This window comes from Panulirus ornatus, chromosome 9, assembly GCF_036320965.1.
Source record: "Panulirus ornatus isolate Po-2019 chromosome 9, ASM3632096v1, whole genome shotgun sequence".
Taxonomy (NCBI): domain Eukaryota; kingdom Metazoa; phylum Arthropoda; class Malacostraca; order Decapoda; family Palinuridae; genus Panulirus; species Panulirus ornatus.
The window spans coordinates 10,384,276-10,411,324 of NC_092232.1; the positions used below are offsets into that span (position 1 = coordinate 10,384,276).

Sequence of the window (27,049 nt, forward strand, 5' to 3'; positions counted from 1 at the left end):
GCGACAAAGTATAATAAAAAAATATAATAAAAATAAGAAAATATTCAGTAAGCTGTACACATCATGGAGTAGGCCAGAACTAGAATGTGCTCCTTAAGTTTAGTCACCACACCTAAAAAAGCACAAAGAACTAATGGAGAAGGTCCAGCAGAGGGTAACAAAAATGTTACTGAAATTAAGAGGGTTGAGTTACAAGGAAAGGCTAGTTGGCTTAACTGACCCACCTAGAAGAGAGAAGAGTGAGGGGTAACTTTATCACAACTTTAAGTTTTTAAATCCATTAGCAATGATATAAATAATTGACAGGTGTTTGAAAGTTGCAGAGACAAAGCTACCAGAGCCATGACATGAATTAATAGAGAAACTAGTGAAAAAAAAAGTTGTATTGAAGTAATAAAATGCTCTAAAAGGGGTAGGCAAAGGGAATAAGCAATGAGGATATGACATATGTGGACAACATACTTTAATTTAAAATGTTGTATGATATTAGAGAATGTTCAAGGGGTGGGGCCCCATGAAATTTCCCTCCCCATACAGTGCATATAGGGACTTACAAATAGGTAATCACACACACACACACACACACACACACACATACCCATTGTGGTGGTAATTTCTAGGGTGACCAACTGACGAGAACCTACGAGTGCTGATAAATCAATTGCAAATTATTCATTCTTCTTTGATGGAACCTTACATGGATAACATGGTTATTGAGTCCATCATGGTATGTGCAATGATGAAAATTGAAAAAAAGAAACAATAGCTTTCAAGAATAATTACTCGGAAAGCTTTATAAACACTTTTGAATTGGCCTGGTCCACTGCTTAGTAAAGGGTGTTGGAGGATGTGGATGATACATGTGACAGTCTCCTGTAAATTGCGAGGTTGGTGAGTTGTTTATTTCCTTCTCATTTTTCACTTTATACTGATATTTCATATACAGGCATAGTGTTGATTATTTTCATGAATATTTATTTAGAAATAGTACACTTCCTTTGCCACAATATCAGTTTAAGGAAGAGCAGTTGGTGTATGTGAAGGTATTTAAGATTTTTGTCTTTATCTTGAACTTTGTTTCATTCTGAACTCGTGTATAATACACAAGCACAGCATTGATGGTAATTAATGTGAATATATTGACAAATATTACTCTGTTCACACTGAAAGTAAATGTAGGGATGGTGTTATCAAAGTCCTCCAAAACCCCTTGATTACATGAAGAAAAATTAGGCACATTTGTCATGTAGCTTATCCCACAAGCATGAGATTAGTGGGGATGCCTTATCTATCTACCTACACCTCTGATGCTTATTCCTTCTGGGAACTCCCATAAGAGGGTGGTCACAGTAAAAGTATCTGAAACTGATGAGCTCCAGTGCCATATCTTAGCCTTTATTGCCTCACCTTTAACAGATCACTGGCAGAGGGCAACTCTAGTGCAGTGTTTCCAACTCCTACCTTATGTTCCTGTTGACTCCTTCTACCCATGTCCAATCTACTACTCCTACCTCTCTAATGTTCCCACCTAACCTACCATTTTGCCAAAAGGCAGGACTAATGTTGAGCAATCACTGCAGGAAAATCTAGAGTAATGAAGAATGAAATGTGCAAGTTAAGAGTTGTCAAGTATCATGTGTTACAGGGAGATTTTATGTTTGTGGACAGAATGCTTGCAGTCCATACGTGGGTGAGGTAAAAAGAAAAATACAGCTACCTGGATCAAGGAAGAGCAGCTTGACAACCATTGAAGTGCTGACTCACAATGCCTCCGTCACTAGCCCTCCTGATACCCAGGTGAGTAGTGCTGGTGATATACCTCCCTTGTCGGTGGCTGCCTACCAACAACAACTGCTGGCCTCTATCCTTTTTACTTAAATCCACTAATATCACTATGTAGTTATCTATTATGCTGCTCTTCCTTTTCCTCACCAAGTATTACAGTTGATCAGTGTTCCTCCCATCACTCTAGTCATCTAATAGCCTTCATATTTTCTGCTGGGTGACTATCTACTTATGACCAACAGGCTGTCCACTGATAATGGTGGTTGTTGGGCTACCAGGGAAAGCAGGATTTTTCCCCTGCCTCTCCTGACTGTGGAAGATACCTTTATAGGTTACCAATAGTAGCATAACTTGGCTGGATTTTCATATAGAAACAGAAAAAATTTGCATGCCAATTGATGTGGACTGCTGCTCCTAAAGAGCACATCACTGATTTAGGCTATCGTTTGAGAGTTAAGGTGCATCAAGACTGAAAACTTTTGCCAAACCATGCATAAATTAACTGAAATGAGAATAATAATCTGATTCAGATCACCTACTGAACTTCAAAGTAAGTTTTGTATAATAATTTTAGTAAATCTTTATTAAACTTTTTTATTATACATAATCGCTGTTTCCCGCATTGAGATAGTGTCAGGAAACATATACATACATACACATATATTTATTTATATTTATTTTGCATTGTCGCTGTCTCCCGCGTTTGCGAGATAGCGCAAGGAAACAGACAAAAGAAATCGCCCAACCCACCCCCATACACATGTATATACATACACGTCCACACACGCAAATATACATACCCATACATCTCAATGTACACATATATATACACACACAGACACATACATATATACACATGCACACAATTCACACTGTCTGCCTTTATTCATTCCCGTCGCCACCTCGCCACACATGGAATAACATCCCCTCCCCCCTCATGTGTGCGAGGTAGCGCTAGGAAAAGACAACAAAGACCCATTCATTCACACTCAGTCTCTAGCTGTCATGAAATAATGCCCACAACCACAGCTCCCTTTCCACATCCAGGCCCCACAGAACTTTCCATGGTTTACCCCAGACGCTTCACATGCCCTGATTCAATCCACTGACAGCACGTCAACCCCGGTACACCACATCGATCCAATTCACTCTATTCCTTGCCCTCCTTTCACCCTCCTGCATGTTCAGGCCCCGATCACACAAAATCTTTTTCACTCCATCTTTCCACCTCCAATTTGGTCTCCCACTTCTCCTCGTTCCCTCCACCTCCGACACATATATCCTCTTGGTCAATCTTTCCTCACTCATTCTCTCCATGTGCCCAAACCATTTCAAAACACCCTCTTCTGCTCTCTCAACCACACTCTTTTTATTTCCACACATCTCTCTTACCCTTACGTTACTTACTCGATCAAACCACCTCACACCACACACTGTCCTCAAACATCTCATTTCCAGCACATCCATCCTCCTGCGCACAACTCTATCCATAGCCCACGCCTCACAACCATACAACATTGTTGGAACCACTATTCCTTCAAACATACCCATTTTTGCTTTCCGAGATAATGCTCTCGACTTCCACACATTCTTCAAGGCTCCCAGGATTTTTCGCCCCCTCCCCCACCCTATGATCCACTTCTGCTTCCATGGTTCCATCCGCTGCCAGGTCCACTCCCAGATATCCAAAAGACTTTACTTCCTCCAGTTTTTCTCCATTCAAACTTACCTCCCAATTGACTTGACCCACAACCCTACTATACCTAATTACCTTGCTCTTATTCACATTTACTCTTATCTTTCTTCTTTCATACACTTTACCAAACTCAGTCACCAGCTTCTGCAGTTTCTCACATGAATCAGCCACCAGCGCTGTATCATCAGCGAACAACAACTGACTCACTTCCCAAGCTCTCTCATCCCCAACAGTCTTCATACTTGCCCCGCTTTCCAAAACTCTTGCATTCACCTCCCTAACAACCCCATCCATAAACAAATTAAACAACCATGGAGACATCACACACCCCTGCCGCAAACCTACATTCACTGAGAACCAATCACTTTCCTCTCTTCCTACACGTACACATGCCTTACATCCTCGATAAAAACTTTTCACTGCTTCTAACAACTTTCCTCCCACACCATATATTCTTAATACCTTCCACAGATTATCTCTATCAACTCTATCTTATGCCTTCTCCAGATCCATAAATGCTACACACAAATCCATTTGCTTTTCTAAGTATTTCTCACATACATTCTTCAAAGCAAACACCTGATCCATACATCCTCTACCACTTCTGAAACCACACTGCCCTTCTCCAATCTGATGCTCTGTACATGCCTTCACCCTCTCAATCAGTACCCTCCCATATAATTTACCAGGAATACTCAACAAACTTTTTTTTTTTTTTTTTTTTTTTTTTTTTTTTTTTTGCCGCTGTCTCCCGTGTTTGCGAGGTAGCGCAAGGAAACAGACGAAAGAAATCGCCCAACCCACCCCCATACACATGTATATACATACGTCCACACACGCAAATGTACATACCTACACAGCTTTCCATGGTTTACCCCAGACGCTTCACATGCCCTGATTCAATCCACTGACAGCACATCAACCCCGGTATACCACATCGCTCCAACTCACTCTATTCCTTGCCCTCCTTTCACCCTCCTGCATGTTCAGGCCCCGATCACACAAAATCTTTTTCACTCCATCTTTCCACCTCCAATTTGGTCTCCCTCTTCTCCTCGTTCCCTCCACCTCCGACACATATATCCTCTTGGTCAATCTTTCCTCACTCATTCTCTCCATGTGACCAAACCATTTCAAAACACCCTCCTCTGCTCTCTCAACCACGCTCTTTTTATTTCCACACATCTCTCTTACCCTTACGTTACTTACTCGATCAAACCATCTCACACCAGACATTGTCCTCAAACATCTCATTTCCAGCACATCCATCCTCCTGCGCACAACTCTATCCATAGTCCACGCCTCGCAACCATACAACATTGTTGGAACCACTATTCCTTCAAACATACCCATTTTTGCTCTCCGAGATAATGTTCTCGACTTCCACACATTCTTCAAGGCTCCCAGAATTTTCGCCCCCTCCCCCACCCTATGATCCACTTCCGCTTCCATGGTTCCATCCGCTGCCAGATCCACTCCCAGATATCTAAAACACTTCACTTCCTCCAGTTTTTCTCCATACAAACTCACCTCCCAGTTGACTTGACCCTCAACCCTACTGTACCTAATAACCTTGCTCTTATTCACATTTACTCTTAACTTTCTTCTTTCACACACTTTACCAAACTCAGTCACCAGCTTCTGTAGTTTCTCACATGAATCAGCCACCAGGGCTGTATCATCAGCGAACAACAACTGACTCACTTCCCAAGCTCTCTCATCCCCAACAGACTTCATACTTGCCCCTCTTTCCAAAACTCTTGCATTCACCTCCCTAACAACCCCATCCATAAACAAATTAAACAACCATGGAGACATCACACACCCCTGCCGCAAACCTACATTCACTGAGAACCAATCACTTTCCTCTCTTCCTACACGTACACATGCCTTACATCCTCGATAAAAACTTTTCACTGCTTCTAACAACTTGCCTCCCACACCATATATTCTTAATACCTGTAATTTGAGCACTCACTCTTATCCCCTTTGCCTTTGTACAATGGCACTATGCACGCATTCCGCCAATCCTCAGGCACCTCACCATGAGTCATACATACATTAAATAACCTTACCAACCAGTCAATAATACAGTCACCCCCTTTTTTAATAAATTCCACTGCAATACCATCCAAACCTGCTGCCTTGCCGGCTTTTCTTTCTTTCAAACTATTCGCCATTTCCCGCATTAGCAAGGTAGCGTTAACAACAGAGGACTGGGCCTCTGAGGGAATATCCTCACCTGGCCCCCTTCTCTGTTCCCTCTCTTGGAAAGTTAAAAAAAAAAAAAAAAAAACAAGAGGGGAGGATTTCCAGCCCCCCCGCTCCCTCCCCTTTTAGTCACCTTCTACGACACGCAGGGAATACGTGGGAAGTATTCTTTCTCCCCATCCCCAGGGATAATATATATATATATATATATATATATTTTTTTTTTCTTTTTTTTCACACTATTTGCCATTTCCCGCATTAGCGAGGTAGCGTTAAGAACAGAGAACTGGGCCTTAGAGGGAATATCCTCACCTGACCCCCTTCTCTGTTCCTTCTTTTGGAAAATTAAAAAAAAACAAGAGAGGGGAGGATTTCCAGACCCCCCGCTCCCTCCCCTTTTAGTCGCCTTCTACGACACTCGGGGAATACGTGGGAAGTATTCTTTCTCCCCTATCCCCAGACATGTAAAACACTTCACTTCCCCCAATTTTTCTCCATTCAAACTTGTCTCTTAACACTACAGAACCTAATAACCTTGCTCTTATTCACATTTACTCTCAACTTTCTCCTTTCACACACTTTTCCAAACTCAGTCACCAATTTCTTGCATGAATCAGCCACCAGAGCTTTATCATAGGTGAACAACAACTGACTCACTTCCCAAGCCCTCTCATCCACAACAGACTGCATACTTGTCCCACTCTCCAAAACTCTTGCACTTACCTCCCTGACCACCCCATCCATAAACAAATTAACCATGGGGACATCACACACCCCTGCCGCAAACCGACATTCACTGAGAACCAGTCACTCTCCTCTCTTCCTATTCATACCCATGCCTTACATCCTTGGTAAAGACTTTTCACTGTTTCTAGCATCTTACCTCCCATACCATATACCCTTAAAACCTTCCACAAAGCATCTCTATCAACCCTATCATATGCCTTCTCCAGATCCATGAATGCTACATACAAATCCATCTGTTTTTCTAAATATTTCTCACATACATTCTTCAAAGCATTTGCCTGATCCACACATCCTCTACCACTTCTGAAACTACACTGCTCTTCTCCAGTCTGATGCTCTGTACATGCCTTCACCCTCTCAATCAGTACCTTCCCATACAATTTCCCAGGAATACTCATCAAACTTATGCCTCTGTAGTTTAAACATTCACCTTTATCCCCTTTGCCTTTGTACAGTGGCACTATGCATGTATTCCACCAATCCTCAGGCACTTCACCATGGTCCATAAACACATTCAACAAACCTTCAAAATACTCACTCCATCTTCTCACTTCATCACTTGCTGTAATTACCTCCCCACTTGCCCCCTTCACCGAAGTTCCCATTTGTTCTTTTGTTTTACATACGTTGTTTACTGCCTTCCAAACAACCTTTTATTCTCCTTAAAATCTAATGATACTCTCTAACCCCAGCTCTCATTTGCCCTCTTTTTCAACTCCTGCACCTTTCTCTTGACCTCCTGCTGCTTTCTTTTATACATCTCCCAGTCATTTGCACTACTTCCCTGCAGATATCCTTCAAATGCTTCTCTTTTCTTTCACTAACAACCTTACTTCATCCCACCACTCACAACCTTTCTAATCAGCCCATCTCCCACCGTTCTCATGCCACATGTCATCACAAGCCATCGCAACTTCCCTAAATACACTCCTTTCCTCATCCACTCCCCTCATGTCATTTGCTCTCACCTTTTGCCATTCTACACTCCGTCTCTCATGGTACTTACTCTCACCACTCTCTTCACCCCAGCATTCTCTCCTCTTTTTTGAAAAACTCACCAAATCTCCACCTCCACAAGATAGTGATCAGACATTCCTCCAGCTGCCCCTTTCAGCACATCAACGTCCAAAAGTCTCTCTTTTACATGACTATCAATCCAATAATGCCCATTGACCATCTTTCCTACACAGATTTATTTTTTTATTTATCATACTTTGTCGCTGTCTCCCGCATTAGCAAGGTAGCACAAAGAAACAGACGAAAGAATGGCCCAACCCACCTACATACACATGTATATACATACACATCCACACACACACATATACATACCTATACATCTCAACATATACATATATATACACACACAGACATATACATATATACACATGTATATACACATATATACACATGTATATGTACTGTCTGCCCCCATCGATTCCCGTCGCCATCATGCCACACATGAAACAACAACCCCTTCCCCCCGCATGTGTGCGAGGTAGCGCTAGGAAAAGACAACAAAGGCCAAACTCGTTCACGCTCAGTCTCTAGCTGTCATGTATAATGCACCAAAACCACAGCTTCCTTTCCACATCCAGGCCCCACAGAACTTTCCATGGTTTACCCCAGACACTTCACATGCCCTGGTTCAATCCATTGACAGCACGTCGACCCCAGTATACCACATAGTTCCAATTCACTCTATTCCTTGCACGCCTTTCACCCTCCTGCATGTTCAGGCCTCGATCACTCAAAATCTTTTTCACTCCATCTTTCCACCTCCAGTTTGGTCTCCCACTTCTCGTTCCCTCCACCTCTGACACATATATCCTCTTTGTCAATCTTTCCTCACTCATTCTCTCCATGTGACCAAACCATTTCAAAACACCCTCTTCTGCTCGCTCTCTCTACCACACTCTTTTTATTACCATACATCTCTCTTACCCTTTCATTACTTACTCGATCAAACCACCTCACACCACATATTGTCCTCAAACATCTCATTTCCAGCACATCCACCCTCCTCCGCACAACTCTATCTATAGCCCACGCCTCACAACCCATATATCATTGTTGGAACCACTATTCCTTCAGACATACCCATTTTTGCTTTCCAAGATAATGTTCTCGACTTCCACATATCTTTCAATGCTCCTAGAACTTTCGCCCCCTCCCCCACCCTATGATTCACTTCCGCTTCCATGGTTCCATCTGCTGCCAAATCCACTCCCAGATATCTAAAACACTTCACTTCCTCCAGTTTTTCTCCGTTCAAACTTAACCCCCAGTTGACTTGTCCCTCAACCCAACTGTACCAAATAACCTTGCTCTTCTTCACATTTACTCTCAGCTTTCTTCTTTCACACACTTTACCAAACTCAGTCACCAGCTTCTGCAGTTTCTCACCCGAATCAGCCACCAGCGCTGTATCATCAGCGAACAACAACTGAGTCACTTCCCAAGCTCTCTCATCCACAACAGACTGCATACTTGCCCCTCTTTCCAAAACTCTTGCATTCACCTCCTTAACAACCCCATCCATAAACAAATTAAACAACCATGGAGACATCACGCACCCCTGCCACAAACCAACGTTCACTGAAACCAATCAGTTTCCTCTCTTCCTACCTACATGTACACATGCCTTACATCCTTGATAAAAACTTTTCACTGCTTCTAACAACTTGCCTCCCACACCATATATACTTAATACCTTCCCCAGAGCATATCTATCATATGCCTTCTCCAGATCCATAAATGCTACATACAAATCCATTTACTTTTCTAAGTATTTCTTATACTTTCTTCAAACAAACACCTGATCCACACATCCTCTACCACTTCTGAAACCACACTGCTCTTCTCCAATCTGATGCTCTGTACATGCCTTCACCCTCTCAATCATACCCTCCCATATAATTTCCCATGAATACTTAACAAACTTATACCTCTGTAATTTGAGCACTCACTTTTATCCCCTTTGCCTTTGCACAATGGCACTATGCAAGCATTCCGCCAATCTTCAGGCACCTCACCATGAGTCATACATACATTAAATAATCTTACCAACCAGTCAACAGTACATTCACCCGCTTTTTTAATAAATTCCACTGCAATACCACCCAAACCCGCTGCCTTGCCGGCTTTCATCTTCCGCAAAGCTTTTACTACCTCTTCTCTGTTTACCAAATCATTCTCCCTAACCCTCTCTCTTTGCACACCACCTTGACCAAAACACCTTATATCTGCCACTCTATCATCAAACACATTCAACAAACCTTCAAAATACTCACTCCATTTCCTTCTCACATCACCCCTACTTGTTATCACCTCCCCATTAGCCCCCTTCTCTGGTGTTCCCATTTGTTCCCTTGTCTTATGCTCTTTATTTACCTCCTCCCAAAACATCTTTTTATTCTTCCTAAAATTTAATGATACTCTCTCACCCCAACTCTCATTTGCCCTCTTTTTCACCTCTTGCACCTTTTTCTTGACCTCCTGCTTCTTTCTTTTATACATCTCCCAGTCATTTGCATTATTTCCCTCCAAAAATTGTCCAAGTGCCTCTCTCTTCTCTTTCACTAATAATCTTACTTCTTCATCCCACCACTCACTACCCTTTCTAATCTGCCCACCTCCTACGCTTCTCATGCCACAAGGATCTTTTGCTCAAGCCATCACTGCTTCCCTAAATACATCCCATTCCTCCCCCACTCCCCTTACCTCCTTTGTTCTCACCTTTTTCCATTCTGTACTCGGTCTCTCCAGGTACTTCCTCACACAAGTCTCCTTCCCAAGCTCACTTACTGTCACCACTCTCTTCACCCCAACATTCTCTCGTTTTCTGAAAACCTCTACAAATCTTCACTTTTGCCTCCACAAGATAATGATCAGACATCCCTCCAGTTGCACCTCTCAGCTCATTAACATCTAAAAGTCTCTCTTTTGCGTGCCTATCAATTAACATGTAATCCAATAACACTCTCTGGCCATCTCTCCTACCTACAAACATATACTTATGTATATCTCGCTTTTTAAACCAGGTATTCCCAATCACCAGTCCTTTTTCAGGACATAAATCTACAAGCTCTTCACCATTTCCATTTACAACACTAAACACCCCATGTACACCAATTATTCCCTCAACTGCCACATTACTCATCTTTGCATTCAAATCACCCATCACTATAACCCGGTCTTGTGCATCAAAACTACTAACACACTCACTCAGCTGCACCCAAAACACTTGCCTTTCATGATCTTTCTTCTCATGCCCAGGTGCATATGCACCAATAATCACCCATCTCTCTCCATCCACTTTCAGTTTTACCCATATCAATCTAGAGTTTACTTTCTTACACTCTATCACATACTCCCACCACTCGTTTCAGGAGTAGTGCTACTCCTTCCCTTACTCTTGTCCTCTCACTAACCCCTGACTTTACTCCCAAGACATTCCCAAACCACTCTTCCCCTTTACCCTTGAGCTTCGTTTCACTCAGAGCTAAAACATCCAGGTTCCTTTCCTCAAACATACTACCTATCTCTCCTTTTTTCTCCTCTTGGTTACATCCACACACATTCAGACACCCCAATCTGAGTCTACGAGGAGGATGAGCACTCCTTGCGTGACTCCTTCTGTTTCCTCTTTTAGAAAGTTAAAGTACAAGGAGGGGAGGGTTTCTAGCCCTCCCGCTCCTGTCCCCTTTAGTCGCCTATACTGTATGTATACATACTACCTATCTCTCCTTTTTTCTCCTCTTGGTTACATCCACACACATTCAGACACCCCAATCTGAGTCTACGAGGAGGATGAGCACTCCTTGCGTGACTCCTTCTGTTTCCTCTTTTAGAAAGGTAAAGTACAAGGAGGGGAGGGTTTCTAGCCCTCCCGCTCCTGTCCCCTTTAGTCGCCTTCTACGACACGTGAGGAATGCGTGGGAAGTATTCTTTCTCCCCTATCCCCAGGGATAGGGAAGAAAGATACGTATAATGTATATCTCTCTTTAAACCAAGTATTCCCAATCGCCAGTCTTTTTTCGGCACACAAATCCACAAGCCCTTCACCATTTCCATTTACAACACTGAATACCCCATGTACACCAATTATACCCTCAACCTTAAGTTGGGAGGGATGATTCTTATCACAATGATTACCATGATAGAACATATCATGGATCATTCTCTCATCATGTATGTTGTGTGACAACAACAGATGCAATTTCTTCACAGACAAGATGCCGCAAATGGTAGGCTATTTACCATGTAAATTTTTTATTAAATACATCAAAAAAATTAGCAGAACCTACAGGATTTTGCTATACATAAGAATGGTTTCGGTGCATTATTACATGACAGCTAGAGACTGAGTGTGAACGAATGGGGCCTTTGTTGTCTTTCCTAGCGCTACCTCGCACACATGAGGGGGGGAGGGGGTTGTTATTCCATGCATGGCGAGGTGGCAATGGGAATGAATAAAGGCAGACTATGAATTATGTACATGTGTATATATGTATATGTCTGTGTGTGTATATATATGTGTACATTGAGATGTATAGGTATGTATATTTGCGTGTGTGGATGTGTATGTATATACATGTGTATGTGGGTGGGTTGGGCCATTCTTTTGTCTGTTTCCTTGCGCTACCTCGCTAACGCAGGAGACAGCGACAAAGCAAAATAAATAAATAAATAAAAAGAATTTAAGCAGTCTGTCAAATCCTGCAATTTGAATTGGTCGTAAAACTAATAAGCAGTCAGTCAAATCCTGCAATTATATTTTTCCATATATGTATATCCTATCAAGAATGCATGTAAACTGTAGTTATATCTGTAGAAAGTACATTAGCAAAACTATGGATATACTTGGCCTTGAACAACATTTTAACTCTGAGCTGAAAACCACAGGTATTAATCTAAAAGCTGATAGAAATATGCAGGTACTCAGTTTTTGTGTACAAGATACATAGCTTTCTTTTAAAGTTTACAGAAAGATGGTATTGAATATGTCGGCATATAAATAAAAAAGAAAAATGTGTGGAAAGATGTATTTTAGATACATTTTCCAGCTAATTTTCCTTAGAAAGATACATGTTACAGTAGTTTTATCAAACCATTTCATTAGATTTTGTGCTTTTGGTGTTAATGATCATTAATGCATATGGATATTTTTTCCAGCCATTTTTAAGGATAAAGCTATAGTTTAAAACAGTGTCTGTGTAAAAATAATATTTATTAAAAAGCATGACATATTTACATCTATGAAACCTCCCTTATCTGTAGATACACCAGTACAGTAATAACACTAATAAGATGCAGAAATGGGAAAAGTAAGTATATCTTTGGTGTGGCTGACTATGAAAATGAATAAGGGTATAATGAAGCACAAACATTCTTCTTCATTCATGAAGTTCAAACAAAATTAAGTGCTTTAACTATAATCTTGAAGTTTTAGTATGATAATCAGTAACCAAAGAATTCAGTGAAGTTTATGCATGTGCCACTCTGCTTTCATATTAAGAAATGTATACATAGTATAGACAGAAATTGATAAATCATTTTCTCCCTGCTATCAATAATTCATTAAATATGTCTTTTCAGGCATATGCATATATTCTAAGGGGTTGTTAGTTTATGGCACAATAGCACCAACTCATGACACATTAAGGATAAAATGGAGTTAACCACTTGGAGGACATAATAAAATGATCAGTGTTGATCATATCACAGGAAGTCCCCATCCATTCTACCATATGCTCATAGATAAATCTAATCCTTCTGAGTTTTAAATTCAATGTTTGTCCTTGCATCAAGTTATTCTGAGTCTACTGAATGCTGATAGTTTTGACTAATACATTCATCTGGTAATGCAACTGGAAAGTCACCAACATCCGTGAATTTTTGTTGCAGAAATGATGTTTACAATTCACCTTAAATTCAAACAGCTGGGCTACTCTGTTCATATTAAATTGATAAGGAGATCATTTATATCTGTTAACCCTTTAAATGTTTATACTTACAGTGTTCTGGCAAAGTGTTGATAGCACTTGTGTATATATTCAAATTTCCTCCCCATTTCAGTAGGCTCATGCTTTTTTTGAAGTATTTGTATGCCATAGGTCATTGTCAGCTCTTAGGAAACCACAGAAAAATCCTCAAATCTCCTGATTACTAACAGATCACCAAGATCATTCCAGGAAAGTGTGGCAAATGTATATATATGCATCATGTAAATTTCCTACTCATATTTTCTAGTAGCATATGTCACTCAAAACTCTAATTACCCCTTAGAAAAATCCCCCAAGCCCTTTTAGATCATCATGAAGTAAAGACATTGCACAATCTCAAGTGAGCCCCATCCTGATTGGGTACATTCTAGGTTTAAATGGCTATGGCTGTGAAATGGATATTCATCATGTCATATTTTACAGTGTTGTCTGTTTTGGAGACATTTACCCCAGCCAGCATTTAAAGGGTTAACATATTTGTTACTTCATTCATCATAAGACACAAGACCAATCAGGAGATTATTTATCCCTAATGAGGCCTACATTTGTTGCGCCATAGTTATCAAAAGATTCAACGTGTGCTTGGTGAGCCTTCATTTCTTCGTATTCTTTACGTTTGAAGAATCCAGCCTGAAAAAAATAAATTGACTCAATAATAATATGTAGAAAATTGGTTGTTAGTGGCTTCTAACTGAACTTCACCAGTGACTGACGTATTTAGAGTTATGAGCCACATCAACAACTATGGTCCTTAGCTGTCATTAATGTGCTGCAATATCTGTGGTAAATATGAAAAAACTATAACTACCACAGTATGTAAAAAACCCAGGCAATGAGAAAAATGAGTTAAAGAGAAAAATCATCAGAAATGCAAAAATATTAAAAGTGTTTTTCAGAATGGTGAAACAATCAAATGATATGAAGTACAACTTTGGATTTAACCACCAGTTTATTAAATGTTCACTATGAAAACCAAGAATAATTACAGTATTTCCTGTATTTAGTATCTAGCTAGTCATCATCATCTCTGAAATATATTATATTTATTATGCATCTATGCGACTGCTATATGTAACTCCTTACCAATCTGAGTGGCTCTAGTGCAAAATGCCTCTGTTCATTTATATATATCCTTAACTTTTTAAGATTATGATAATGTGAAAGGAGTTTTTCACACTACAACTCTTCATAATCAAATACTTTGCACTTCTTGATGAAGCATCAGGTGAGATTTTCATCTCCATTCACATTAACCACATGCACATCTTGCTGCATAAAATGGGTGATTTTGTATATTTAGCTTCCAAATGAATAGAAAAAAAAATGGCTTCTGGTTGGGTAGTGTCTTCTACTATTAGCTTTTTTCACAGAATACAGTGCAGTAATGTCTGATTATGAAAACTATTGTACCCAAAGCTTGCTTGACACTGAAAAAAGAATCATTTTGATAAAAATGGACCCTAGATTTTAGAGACCCAAAACAAACTTTTAAACGAGTAATACCTATCCATTTATATCACCCACAGCAAAGCACCACTCATTTTCACTCACTGCCTCTATTACACTCAAAAGCTCATTCAAAATTGCTTCCCAAACCTCTCCTTCCCTATGATAAGTGTAAATGGAGTGAAAGAAATTATCCCAATCTAGTTTGAATTTGTAACCATCTATATTTCGCACATCTACAATCAATTAATTTTTAAATACATTATCACTCACAAAACATTTCATGCCTATACTTTCATACACCCAAGCATGCCAGATCACATAGCTTTAATTTCATGCCAGACAAGCTCTGCTGCCTTTTTTTATTTTTGATATGAAAGGGTAAGAGAGATGTGTAGAAATAAAAAGTGTGGTTGGGAGAGCAAAAGAGGGTGTGTTGAAATGGTTTGGACATATGGAGAGAATGAGTGAGGAAAGATTGACAAAGAGGATATATGTGTCAGAGGTGAAGGGAACAAGGAGAAGCGGGAAACCAAATTGGAGGTGGAAGGATGGAGTGAAAAAGATTTTAAGTGAATTGGAATGATGTGGTATACAGGGGTCGACGTGCTGTCAATGGATTGAACCAGGGCATGTGAAGCATCTGGGGTAAATCATGGAAAGTTTTGTGGGGCTTAGATGTGGAAAGGGAGCTAGAGACTGAGTGTGAACAAATGTGGCCTTTGTTGTCTTTTCCTAGCACTACCTCACACGTGCACAGGGGGAGGAGGGTGCCATTTCATGTGTGGCAGGGTGGCAATGGGAATGGATGAAGGCAGCAAGTATGAATATGTGCAAATGGATTTGTATGTAGCATTTATGGATCTGGAGAAGGCATATGATAGAGTTGATAGAGATGCTCTGTGGAAGGTATTAAGAATATATGGTGTGGGAGGAAAGTTGTTAGAAGCAGTGAAAAGTTTTTATCGAGGATGTAAGGCATGTGTACGTGTAGGAAGAGAGGAAAGTGATTGGCTCTCAGTGAATGTAGGTTTGCGGCAGGGGTGTGTGATGTCTCCATGGTTGTTTAATTTGTTTATGGATGGGGTTGTTAGGGAGGTGAATGCAAGAGTTTTGGAAAGAGGGGCAAGTATGAAGTCTGTTGGGGATGAGAGAGCTTGGGAAGTGAGTCAGTTGTTGTTCGCTGATGATACAGCGCTGGTGGCTGATTCATGTAAGAAACTGCAGAAGCTGGTGACTGAGTTTGGTAAAGTGTGTGGAAGAAGAAAGTTAAGAGTAAATGTGAATAAGAGCAAGGTTATTAGGTACAGTAGGGTTGAGGGTCAAGTCAATTGGGAGGTGAGTTTGAATGGAGAAAAACTGGAGGAAGTGAAGTGTTTTAGATATCTGGGAGTGGATCTGGCAGCGGATGGAACCATGGAAGCGGAAGTGGATCATAGGGTGGGGGAGGGGGCGAAAATTCTGGGGGCCTTGAAGAATGTGTGGAAGTCGAGAACATTATCTCGGAAAGCAAAAATGGGTATGTTTGAAGGAATAGTGGTTCCAACAATGTTGTATGGTTGCGAGGCGTGGGCTATGGATAGAGTTGTGCGCAGGAGGATGGATGTGCTGGAAATGAGATGTTTGAGGACAATGTGTGGTGTGAGGTGGTTTGATCGAGTGAGTAACGTAAGGGTAAGAGAGATGTGTGGAAATAAAAAGAGCGTGGTTGAGAGAGCAGAAGAGGGTGTTTTGAAGTGGTTTGGGCACATGGAGAGGATGAGTGAGGAAAGATTGACCAAGAGGATATATGTGTCGGAGGTGGAGGGAACAAGGAGAAGAGGGAGACCAAATTGGAGGTGGAAAGATGGAGTGAAAAAGATTTTGTGTGATCGGGGCCTGAACATGCAGGAGGGTGAAAGGAGGGCAAGGAATAGAGTGAATTGGAGCGATGTGGTATACCGGGGTTGACGTGCTGTCAGTGGATTGAATCAAGGCATGTGAAGCGTCTGGGGTAAGCCATGGAAAGCTGTGTAGGTATGTATATTTGCGTGTGTGGACGTATGTATATACATGTGTATGGGGGGGGGGGGGGGGGGGGGGGGGGGGGGTTGGGCCATTTCTTTCGTCTGTTTCCTTGCGCTACCTCGCAAACGCGGGAGACAGCGACAAAGTATAATAAAAAAAATAAAATATATATATATATGTCTGTGTATGTATACGTTGAAATCCTCTACCACTTCTGAAACCACACTGCTCTTCCCCAATCTTATGCTCTGTACATGCCTTCACCCTCTATGTCAATACCCTCCCATATAATTTCCCAGGAATACTCAACAAACTTATTATATTGTTATTATTATTTTGCTTTGTCGCTGTCTCCCGCGTTAGCGAGGTAGTGCAAGGAAACAGACGAAAGAATGGCCCAACCCACCCACATACACATATATATACATACATGTCCACCCACGCAAATATACATACCTATACATCTCAATGTATACATATATATACACACACAGACATATACATATATACACATGTACATAATTCATACTGTCTGCCTTTATTCATTCCCATCGCCACCCCGCCACACATGAGATAACAACCCCCTCCCCCCTCATGTGTGCGAGGTAGCGCTAGGAAAAGACAATAAAGGCCACATTTGTTCACACTCAGTCTCTAACTGTCATGTAATAATGCACCGAAACCACAGCTCCCTTTCCACATCCAGGCCCCACAGAACTTTCCAGGGTTTACCCCAGATGCTTCACATGCCCTGGTTCAACCCAGTGACAGCACGTTGACCCCAGTATACCACATCGTTCCAATTCACTCTATTCCTTGCACGCCTTTCACCCTCCTGCATGTTCAGGCCCCGATCACTCAAAATCTTTTTCACTCCATCCTTCCACCTCCAAATTGGTCTCCCGCTTCTCCTTGTTCCTTTCACCTCTGACACATATATCCTCTTTGTCAATCTTTCCTCACTCATTCTCTCCATGTGACCAAACCATTTCAAAACACCCTCTTCTGCTCTCTCAACCACACTCTTTTTATTACTGCACATCTCTCTTACCCTATTATTACTTACTCGATCAAACCACCTCACACCACATATTGTCCTCAAACATCTCATTTCCAGCACATCCACCCTCCTGCGCATAACTCTATCCATAGCCCACACCTCGCAACCATACAACATTGTTGGAACCACTATTCCTTCAAACATACCCATTTTTGCTTTCCGAGATAAAGTTCTCGACTTCCATACATTCTTCAACACTCCCAGAATTTTCACCCCCTCCCCCACCCTATGATTTACTTCCGCTTCCATGGTTCCATCCGCTGCCAAATCCACTCCCAGATATCTAAAACACTTCTTCCTCCAGTTTTCGTCCATGTCAAAACTTACCTCCCAATTGACTTGACCCTCAACCCTACTGTACCTAATAACCTTGCTCTTATTCACATTTACTCTAAACTTTCTTCTTTCACACACTTTACCAAATTCAGTCACCAGCTTCTGCAGTTTTTCACATGAATCAGCCACCAGCGCTGTATCATCAGCGAACAACAACTGACTCACTTCCCAAGCTCTCTCATCCACAACAGACTGCATACTTGCCCCCCTTTCCAAAACTTGCATCCACCTCCCTAACAACCTCATCCATATACAAATTAAACAACCATGGAGACATCACACACCCCTGCCACAAATCTACATTCACTGAGAACCAATCACTTTCCTCTCTTCCTACACATACACATGCCTTACATCCTCGATAAAAACTTTTCACTGCTTCTAACAATTTGCCTCCCACACCACATATTCTTAATACCTTCCACAGAGCATCTCTATCATATGCCTTCTCCAGATCCATAAATGCTACATACAAACCCATTTGCTTTTCTAACTATTTCTCACAAACATTCTTCAAAGCAAACACCTGATCCACACATCCTCTACCACTTCTGAAGCCACACTGCTCTTCCCCAATCTGATACTCTGTACATGCCTTCACCCTCTCAATCAATACCCTCCCATATAATTTCCCATGAATACTCATCAAACTGTAATTTGAGCACTCACCTTTGTCCCCTTCGCCTTTGTACAATGGCACTATGCAAGCATTCCGCCAATCCTCAGGCACCTCACCATGAATTATACATACATTAAATAACCTTACCAGCCAGTCAACAATACAGTCACCCCCTTTTTTTAATAAATTCCACTGCAATACTATCCAAACCCGCTGCCTTGCCGGCTTTCATCTTCCGCAAAGCTTTTACTACCTCTTCTCTTCTCAACAAACTTATACCTCTGTAATTTGAGCACTCATTCATATCCCCTTTGCCTTTGTACAATGGCACTATACAAGCATTCTACCAGTCCTCAGGTACCTCACCATGAGTCATACACACATTAAATATCCTCACTAACCAGTCAACAATACAGTCACCCCCTTTTATAATAAATTCCACTGCAATACCATCCAAACCCACTGCCTTGCCATCTTTTATCTTCCACAAAGCTTTTACTAAGTCTGTTTACCAAATCATTTTCCCTAACCTTTTCTCTTTGCACACCACCTCGACCAAAACACCCTATATCTGCCAATCTATTATGAAACACATTGAGCAAACCTTCAAAATACTCACTCCATTTCCTTCTCACATCACCACTACTTGTTATCACTTCCCCATTAGCCCCCTTCACTGATGTTCCCATTTGTTCCCTTGTCTTACGCACTTTATTTACCTCCTTCCAAAACATCTTTTTGTTCTCCCTAAAATCTAATGATGCTCTCTCACCCCAACTCTCATTGCCCTCTTTTTCACCTCTTGCATCTTTCTCTTGACCTCCTGCCTCTTTCTTTTATACATCTCCCAGTCATTTGCATTATTTCCCTGCAAAAATTGTCCAAATGCCTCTCTCTTCTCTTCCACTAATAATCTTACTTCTTCATCCCACCACTCACTACCCTTTCTAATCTGCCCACCTCCCACGCTTCTCATGCCACAAGCATCTTTTGCGCAAGCCATCACTGCTTCCCTAAATACATCCCATTCCTCCCCCTCTCCCCTTACATCCTTTGCTCTTACCTTTTTCCATTCTGTACTCAGTCTCTCCTGGTACTTCCTCACACAAGTCTCCTTCCCAAGCTCACTTACTCTCTCACCACTCTCTTCACCCCCACATTCTCTCTTCTTCTCTGAAAACCTCTACAAATCTTCACCTTCGCCTCCACAAGATAATGATCAGACATCCCTCCAGTTGCACCTCTCAGCACATTAACATCCAAAAGTCTCTCTTTCGTGCGCCTATCAATTAACATGTAATCCAATAACGCTCTCTGGCCATCTCTCCTACTTACATATGTATACTTATGTATATCTCTCTTTTTAAACCAGGTATTCCCAATCACCAGTCCTTTTTCAGGACATAAATGTACAAGCTCTTCACCATTTCCATTTACAACACTGAACACTCCATGTACACTTTAATATATTTAATATAATATTGTAGTATTAAACTTTCTAAATATGTAAACTGTACTACTAAATGCAAAAACATTCTTTCATTCTTTTCAGCAATTCAAATCCACATTTTGTATGGTGAAATGATGAATGTATGCTTTTGTATGACCAAGCCCACAAGCATATTTCAAGGAGTGAAGGGGGAATTTATGTAAATCTTACTATCCACAGGGCAAAAATGCACGGAGCATTACAAGATACAAAAATAATTCCTTACCTTGTGAAGTCCATATATAAGAAGACCCAAAAGCAAGATACCCCCAAGGATGGCAAGGAGAATCACCCACCAAGGGATGCCCCTTCCTGGCAGAGTGTCAGGCTGAATGTGAGTCACGACCACCACTGATGAATCCCTGTTAATCAAAAAAGATAATGATTAAGAAACAGAGACACACAACAAAGGTTGACAAAGAGGATATATATGTCAGACGTGGAGAGAACAAGAAGTAGGTGACTAAATTGGAGGTGGAGTATTGGGAGTGAAAAAGATTCTGAGTGATCACTCAGAATCTTTTTCACTCCATCCTTTCACCTGCAATTTGGTCTCCCACTTCTCGTTCCCTCCACCTCTGACACATATATCCTCTTTGTCAATCTTTCCTCACTCATTCTCTCCATGTGACCAAACCATTTCACAATACACCCTCCTCTGCTCTCTCAACCACACTCTTATTACCACACATCTCTCTTACCCTTTCATTACTTAATCAAATCCCCCTCACACCACATATTGTCCTTAAACATCTCATTTCCAACACATCCACCCTCCTCCGCACAACCTATCTATCTATCTATCTATAGCCCACGGCTCGCAACCATATAACATTGTTGGAACCACTATTCCTTCAAACATACCCATTTTTGTTTTCCGAGACAAAGTTCTCGCCTTCCACACATTCTTCAACACTCCCAGCAATTTCGCCCCCTCCCCCACCCTGTGACTCACTTCCTCTTCCTTCCACTTCTAAATCCAGTCCCAGATATCTAAAACACTTCACTTCCTCCAGTTTATCTCCATCCAAACTTACCTCCCAATACATATATATATTTTCTTTCAAACTATTCGCCATTTCCCGCATCAGCGAGGTAGCATTAAGAACAGAGGACTGGGCCTTTGAGGGAATATCCTCACATGGCCCCCTTCTCTGTTCCTTCTTTTGGGAAAAAAAAAAAGAGGGGAGGATTTCCAGCCCCCCCCCTCCCTTCCCTTTTAGTCGCCTTCTACGACACGCTGGGAATACATGGGAAGTATTCTTTCTCCCCTATCCCCAAGGATATATATATATATATATATATATATATATATATATATATATACGAATGTGGCCTTTGTTGTCTTTTCCTAGCGCTACCTCACGCACATGCGGCGGAGGGGGTTGTTATTTCATGTGTGGCAGGGCGGCGACAGGAATGAATAAGGGCAGACATTATGAATTATGTACATGTGTATATATGTATATGTCTGTGAGTGCATATGTGCATGTGTGGACGTGTATGTATACATGTGTATGTGGGTGGGTTGGGCCATTCTTTTGTCCATTTCCTTGCGCTACCTCACTAACCTGGGAGACAGCGACAAAGTATAATAAATAAATAAAATATTCATATTTATTTATTATAGTTTGTCGCTGTCTCACGAGTTAGCGAGGTAGCGCAAGGGAACAGATGAAAGACTGGCCCAACCCACCCACATACACATGTATATACATACACGTCCACACACACACATATACATACCTATACATCTCAACATAAACATATATATACACACTCAGACATATACACATGTACATAATTCATACTGTCTGCCCTTATTCATTCCCGTCACCACCCCACCACACCACCCCTCCTCCCGCATGTGCACAAGGTAGCACTAGGAAAAGACAACAAAGGCCACATTTGTTCACACTCAGTCTCTAGCTGTCATGTATAATGCACCGAAACCACTGCTCCCTTTCTACATCCAGGCCCCACAAAACTTTCCATGGATTACCCCAGACGCTTCACATGCCCTGATTCAATCCATTCACAGCACGTCACCCCTGTATGCCACATCGATCCAATTCACTCTATTCCTTGCACGCCTTTCACCCTCGTGCATGTTCAGGCCCCGATCACTCAAAATCTTTTTCACTTCATCTTCCTACCTCCAATTTGGTCTCCCACTTCTCATTCCTTCCACCTCTGACACATATATCCTCTTTGTCAATCTTTCCTCCCTCATTCTCTCCATGTGACCAAACCATTTCAAAAAACCCTCTTCTGCTCTCTCAACCACACTCTTTATTAACACGCATCTCTCTTACCCTTTCATTACTTACTCGATCAAACCACCTCACACCACATATTGTCCTTAAACATCTCATTTCCAGCACATTCACCTTCCTCCGCACAACTCTATCTATAGCCCATGCCTCACAACCATATAACATAAGATAATGATTATATCATTATCTAAGCTCAAATATAAGCATAACTTGGACATTAATTCAGTTTATGATGACTCATTATCAAGTTCATCTAAGTTAGCATCTTTTTCAGTTTACTTCTCATTTTTTGTAATTTTACAGTATATTATTGGTGAAAAAACCAAATTATCCAAAGTAAATGCATTTTATGTTGTTTATCCATTCAAGAATTTTATCCTTTTCCAGGCTGTTTGCATGGCTGCTTTGTTTCATAGTGTCACCACTTGTTTGCAAGCGAAGCTGGATTCTTTGATCTACCACTATGTTTCACACTACCTCCAACTTTTCAAGTAACTTATAGCCTTCATCATGCTTTGAAGATGTCTGGAAAGAGACCAGCATATGCACTTTGCAATAGTAATATCTCTAGCAGTAAGAAATCCCAAAGAGCCAATGCTTTTGAGGATGTCAGAAGTGATAAGGCACATGGACACTAGTAAAAACTCAGCAACACCACAAAGGCTTTAGGACCAGCTCCCTTTACAGTGGCTACCATGAAGCATATCAAAACATGTTTACATCTTTAGGTTTCAACCAAATATCCTTTGTATAGGTGCTACTTTACTAGCAAGGTTGACTCTAACTGTGTTGACCTTATAGTGGGGGGTTATCTAGGTGGGGATGAAGGTCAACATTCCTTTTGCTACCAGTCTTTTGCCCATATTCATGTTTTGATTACTCCAGCCCCAGTGCCTGCCACATCAGGGAAAAAGCAAATCAAGCCATGAAACTGATTTGATAACTAATCCATTTTTATTTCTACTCATAATCACTAGAGTGCTATTCTTTGTACAGTCAATTCTCTTATAACAAGAAAGTGTGCTGATTTTTTACTTCTTCACATAAATCTTTCTGGTCTTAACCAAAATCCACAATAATTTATACAATTCAACCTTTTCTCTTTCTCTTTTCTGACTCGGTCAATCACAGTACAGTCAACTCCCCAAGTCACTGTTTTTTGGTACCAAAATCACTAGTGTGTTCAGCTCATCTCTTTCTATAATGAGAGAAGAGTCTCCTTAAATAATAAAACTTGTTTCCTTTTCCTCCTCTGGCAACTGTGCATGAACACAGTTATTTCAATCCTAAAGTATCCTCAGTTTTTTTCCATAACCTCTTTTATCCTCTGGCAACTATGCTTGAACACAGGTATCTCAATCCTGAAGTATCCTCAATCTTTTCCCATAACCTCTTTTAACTTCTCATATTTTTATAATACAGTACAACTCCAGGGCCCCTTTGTATTAGATTCTTGCAGGAACAAAAGAAAGTGATAGGCTCCTTTGACGCATGAAGGTCCTCAAAAAGACTACAGTTTTGCATCCACTAACAAAAATAGAGCTCATACAGTGAATTCTCCCTTACAATGTAACCATTTGTCAGCGGAGTCCAGTGACACCTAACTTGTAACAGAAACAATTAATCACAGCTTCATTATATCAACAAGTGAAAATGCAGAAATCTAAGGGGTGTTTTTAAATACTTTACCCATTTTTGCTTCTACAATGAACCGTATGCAAATGTAATATATGGTTACTAATGATATCTTGAGGAAGTCTGCCTATAAAACCCTGGTTTAAGTGTGGAAAATGACACTAACAATATAGAGAGACATATTAGACATCCAGAAAGCACACTTACTTTTCTCCAACAAAAGCTAGCTCAGGGTTGAGAGAAGAAATTGTAGCTGTGGCTTGGCTCTTCAGGACAGCTCCAGCTTTTGCAGAAATGTGACCAGCTGAAAAATGCGACAGGCAGAGGGATTTAGTGTTAGAAATGTTGGGTTTTATTACAAATAAGACACAATTTAAATCTTCCTTACTTTTTGATGACTAATATTTTCTTCAGCAACTTTAAATAACATTTCCCAAAGATAAGTTTACTTTTTTCCTATATTCTTAGAATTCTTACTTTAGTATTGAAATTTATACCATCTCTTTACAATATAACTTTATTCATCCTTTTAGCATACCATTCAACCTGATACCTGTGATGTGATCTGCTGAGCTCCCTCAGGCTTTAAGGAAAGAACATCATCCAATTTTGAGGAAAGAATTGTTGTTTTTGGAAGGACCAAGTGATAATGACAATGACCTGGGTACAAATAATTTCTAGATAGGTATTAGTGAATTTACACTTGGAACTCAATGAAATATAACAAAACCTAATTTCTGTTAAGAGGTGAGGCAGGTAGTAAATATACAATTATTACTGTGACTATCAGGAACAAAAATTAATCAATATCTAGCAGAAATGTTTAACATTTAGTGGTGATGATAAGAGTGGCAGATATAGGGTGTTTTGGTCAAAGTGGTGTGCAAAGTGAGAGGGTTAGGGAGAATGATTTGGTAAACAGAGAAGAAGTAGTAAAAGCTTTGCAGAAGATGAAAGCTGACAAGGCAGCGGGTTTGGATGGTATTCCTGTGGAATTTATTAAAAAAGGGGGTGACTGTATTGTTGACTGGTTGGTAAGGTTATTTAATGTATGTATGACTCATGGTGAGGTGCCTGAGGATTGGCGGAATGTTGGCATAGTGCCATTGTACAAAGGCAGAGGGGATAAAAGTGAGTGCTCAAATTACAAAGGTATAAGTTTGTTGAGTATTCCTGGGAAACTATATGGGAGGGTATTGATTGAGAGGGTGCAGGCATGTACAGAGCATCAGATTGGGGAAGAGCAGTGTGGTTTCAGAAGTGGCAGAGGATGTGTGGATCAGGTGTTTGCTTTGAAGAATGTATGTGAGAAATACTTAGAAAAGCAAATGGATTTGTATATAGCATTTATGGATCTGGAGAAGACATATGGTAGAGTTTTTGTATATAGCATTTATGGATCTGGAGAAGACATATGGTAGAGTTGATAGAGATGCTCTGTGGAAGGTATTGAGAATATATGGTGTGGGAGGCAAGTTGTTAGAAGCAGTGAAAAGTTTTTACTGAGGATGTAAGGCATGTGTACGTGTAGGAAGAGAGGAAAGTGATTGGTTCTCAGTGAATGTAGGTTTGCGGCAGGGGTGTGTGATGTCTCCATGGTTGTTTAATTTGTTTATGGATGGGGTTGTTAGGGAGGTGAATGCAAGAGTTTTAGAAAGAGGGGCAAATATGAAGTCTGTTGTGGATGAGAGAGCTTGGGAAGTGAGTCAGTTGTTGTTTGCTGATGATACAGCGCTGGTGGCTGATTCATGTGAGAAACTGCAGAAGTTGGTGACTGAGTTTGGTAAAGTGTGTGAAAGAAGAAAGCTGAGAGTAAATGTAAATAAGAGCAAGGTTATTAGGTACAGTGGGGTTGAGGGACAAGTCAATTGGGAGGTAAGTTTGCATGGAGAAAAACTGGAGGAAGTGAAGTGTTTTACATATCTGGGAGTGGGTTTGGCAGCGGATGGAACCATGGAAGCAAAAGTGAATCATAGGGTAGGGGAGGGTGCGAAAATTCTGGGAGCGTTGAAGAATGTGTGGAAGTCGAGAACATTATCTTGGAAAGCAAAAATGGGTATGTTTGAAGGAATAGTGGTTCCAACAATGTTATATGGTTGCGAGGTGTGGGCTATAGGTAGAGTTGTGCAGAGAGAGTAGATGTGCTGGAAATGAGATGTTTGAGGACAATATGTGGTGTGAGGTGGTTTGATTGAGTAAGTAATAATAGGGTAAAGAGAGGTGTGGTAATAAAAAGAGTGTGGTTGAGAGAGCAGAAGAGGGTGTTTTGAAATGGCTTGGTCACATGGCAAGAATGAGTGAGGAAAGATTGACAAAGAGGATATATGTGTCAGAGGTGGAGGGAACGAGGAGAAGTGGGAGACCAAACTAGAGGTGGAAAGATGGAGTGAAAAAGATTTTGAGTGATCGGGGCCTGAACATGTGGGAGGGTGAAAGGCGTGCAAGGAATAGAGTGAATTGGAACGATGTGGTATACCGGGGTCAACGTGCTGTCAATGGATTGAACCAGGGAATGTGAAGTGTCTGGGGTAAACCATGGAAAGTTCTGCAGGGCCTGGATGTGGAAAGGGAGCACAGGAAAGAGTAAACTGGAATGATGTTCTATCTATGAGAGAGTAAGAGAGATGTGGAAATAAAAAGAGTGTGATTGAGAGAGTGTCTTGAAATGGTCTGGACATAGGGAAAGAATGAGTGAGGAAAGACTGACGAAGAGGATATATGTGTAAGATGTGGAGGGA

At 41.0% G+C, this 27,049-nt stretch overlaps 1 protein-coding gene and 1 long non-coding RNA gene across 3 annotated transcripts in view; one reads left to right on the forward strand and one right to left on the reverse strand.

Moving 5' to 3' along the window:
- LOC139750200 (uncharacterized) overlaps nt 1–20,715 on the forward strand; it is a 139,723-nt gene extending 119,008 nt beyond the window's left edge. For both annotated transcript variants that reach the window (XR_011713103.1, XR_011713102.1), the window contains exons 3-4: nt 1,669–1,797; nt 20,581–20,715. This is a non-coding gene — a long non-coding RNA (uncharacterized lncRNA). The remainder of the gene's footprint in view (nt 1–1,668; nt 1,798–20,580) is intronic.
- Nucleotides 12,652–27,049, reverse strand: part of LOC139750197 (integrin alpha-PS4-like) — a 154,490-nt gene continuing 140,092 nt past the window's right edge. Inside the window, 3 exon segments of the mRNA XM_071664621.1 lie at nt 12,652–14,073; nt 20,627–20,762; nt 24,519–24,615. Of these exon segments, the coding sequence (XP_071520722.1) occupies nt 13,963–14,073; nt 20,627–20,762; nt 24,519–24,615 (344 nt within the window). The 3' untranslated portion in view covers nt 12,652–13,962.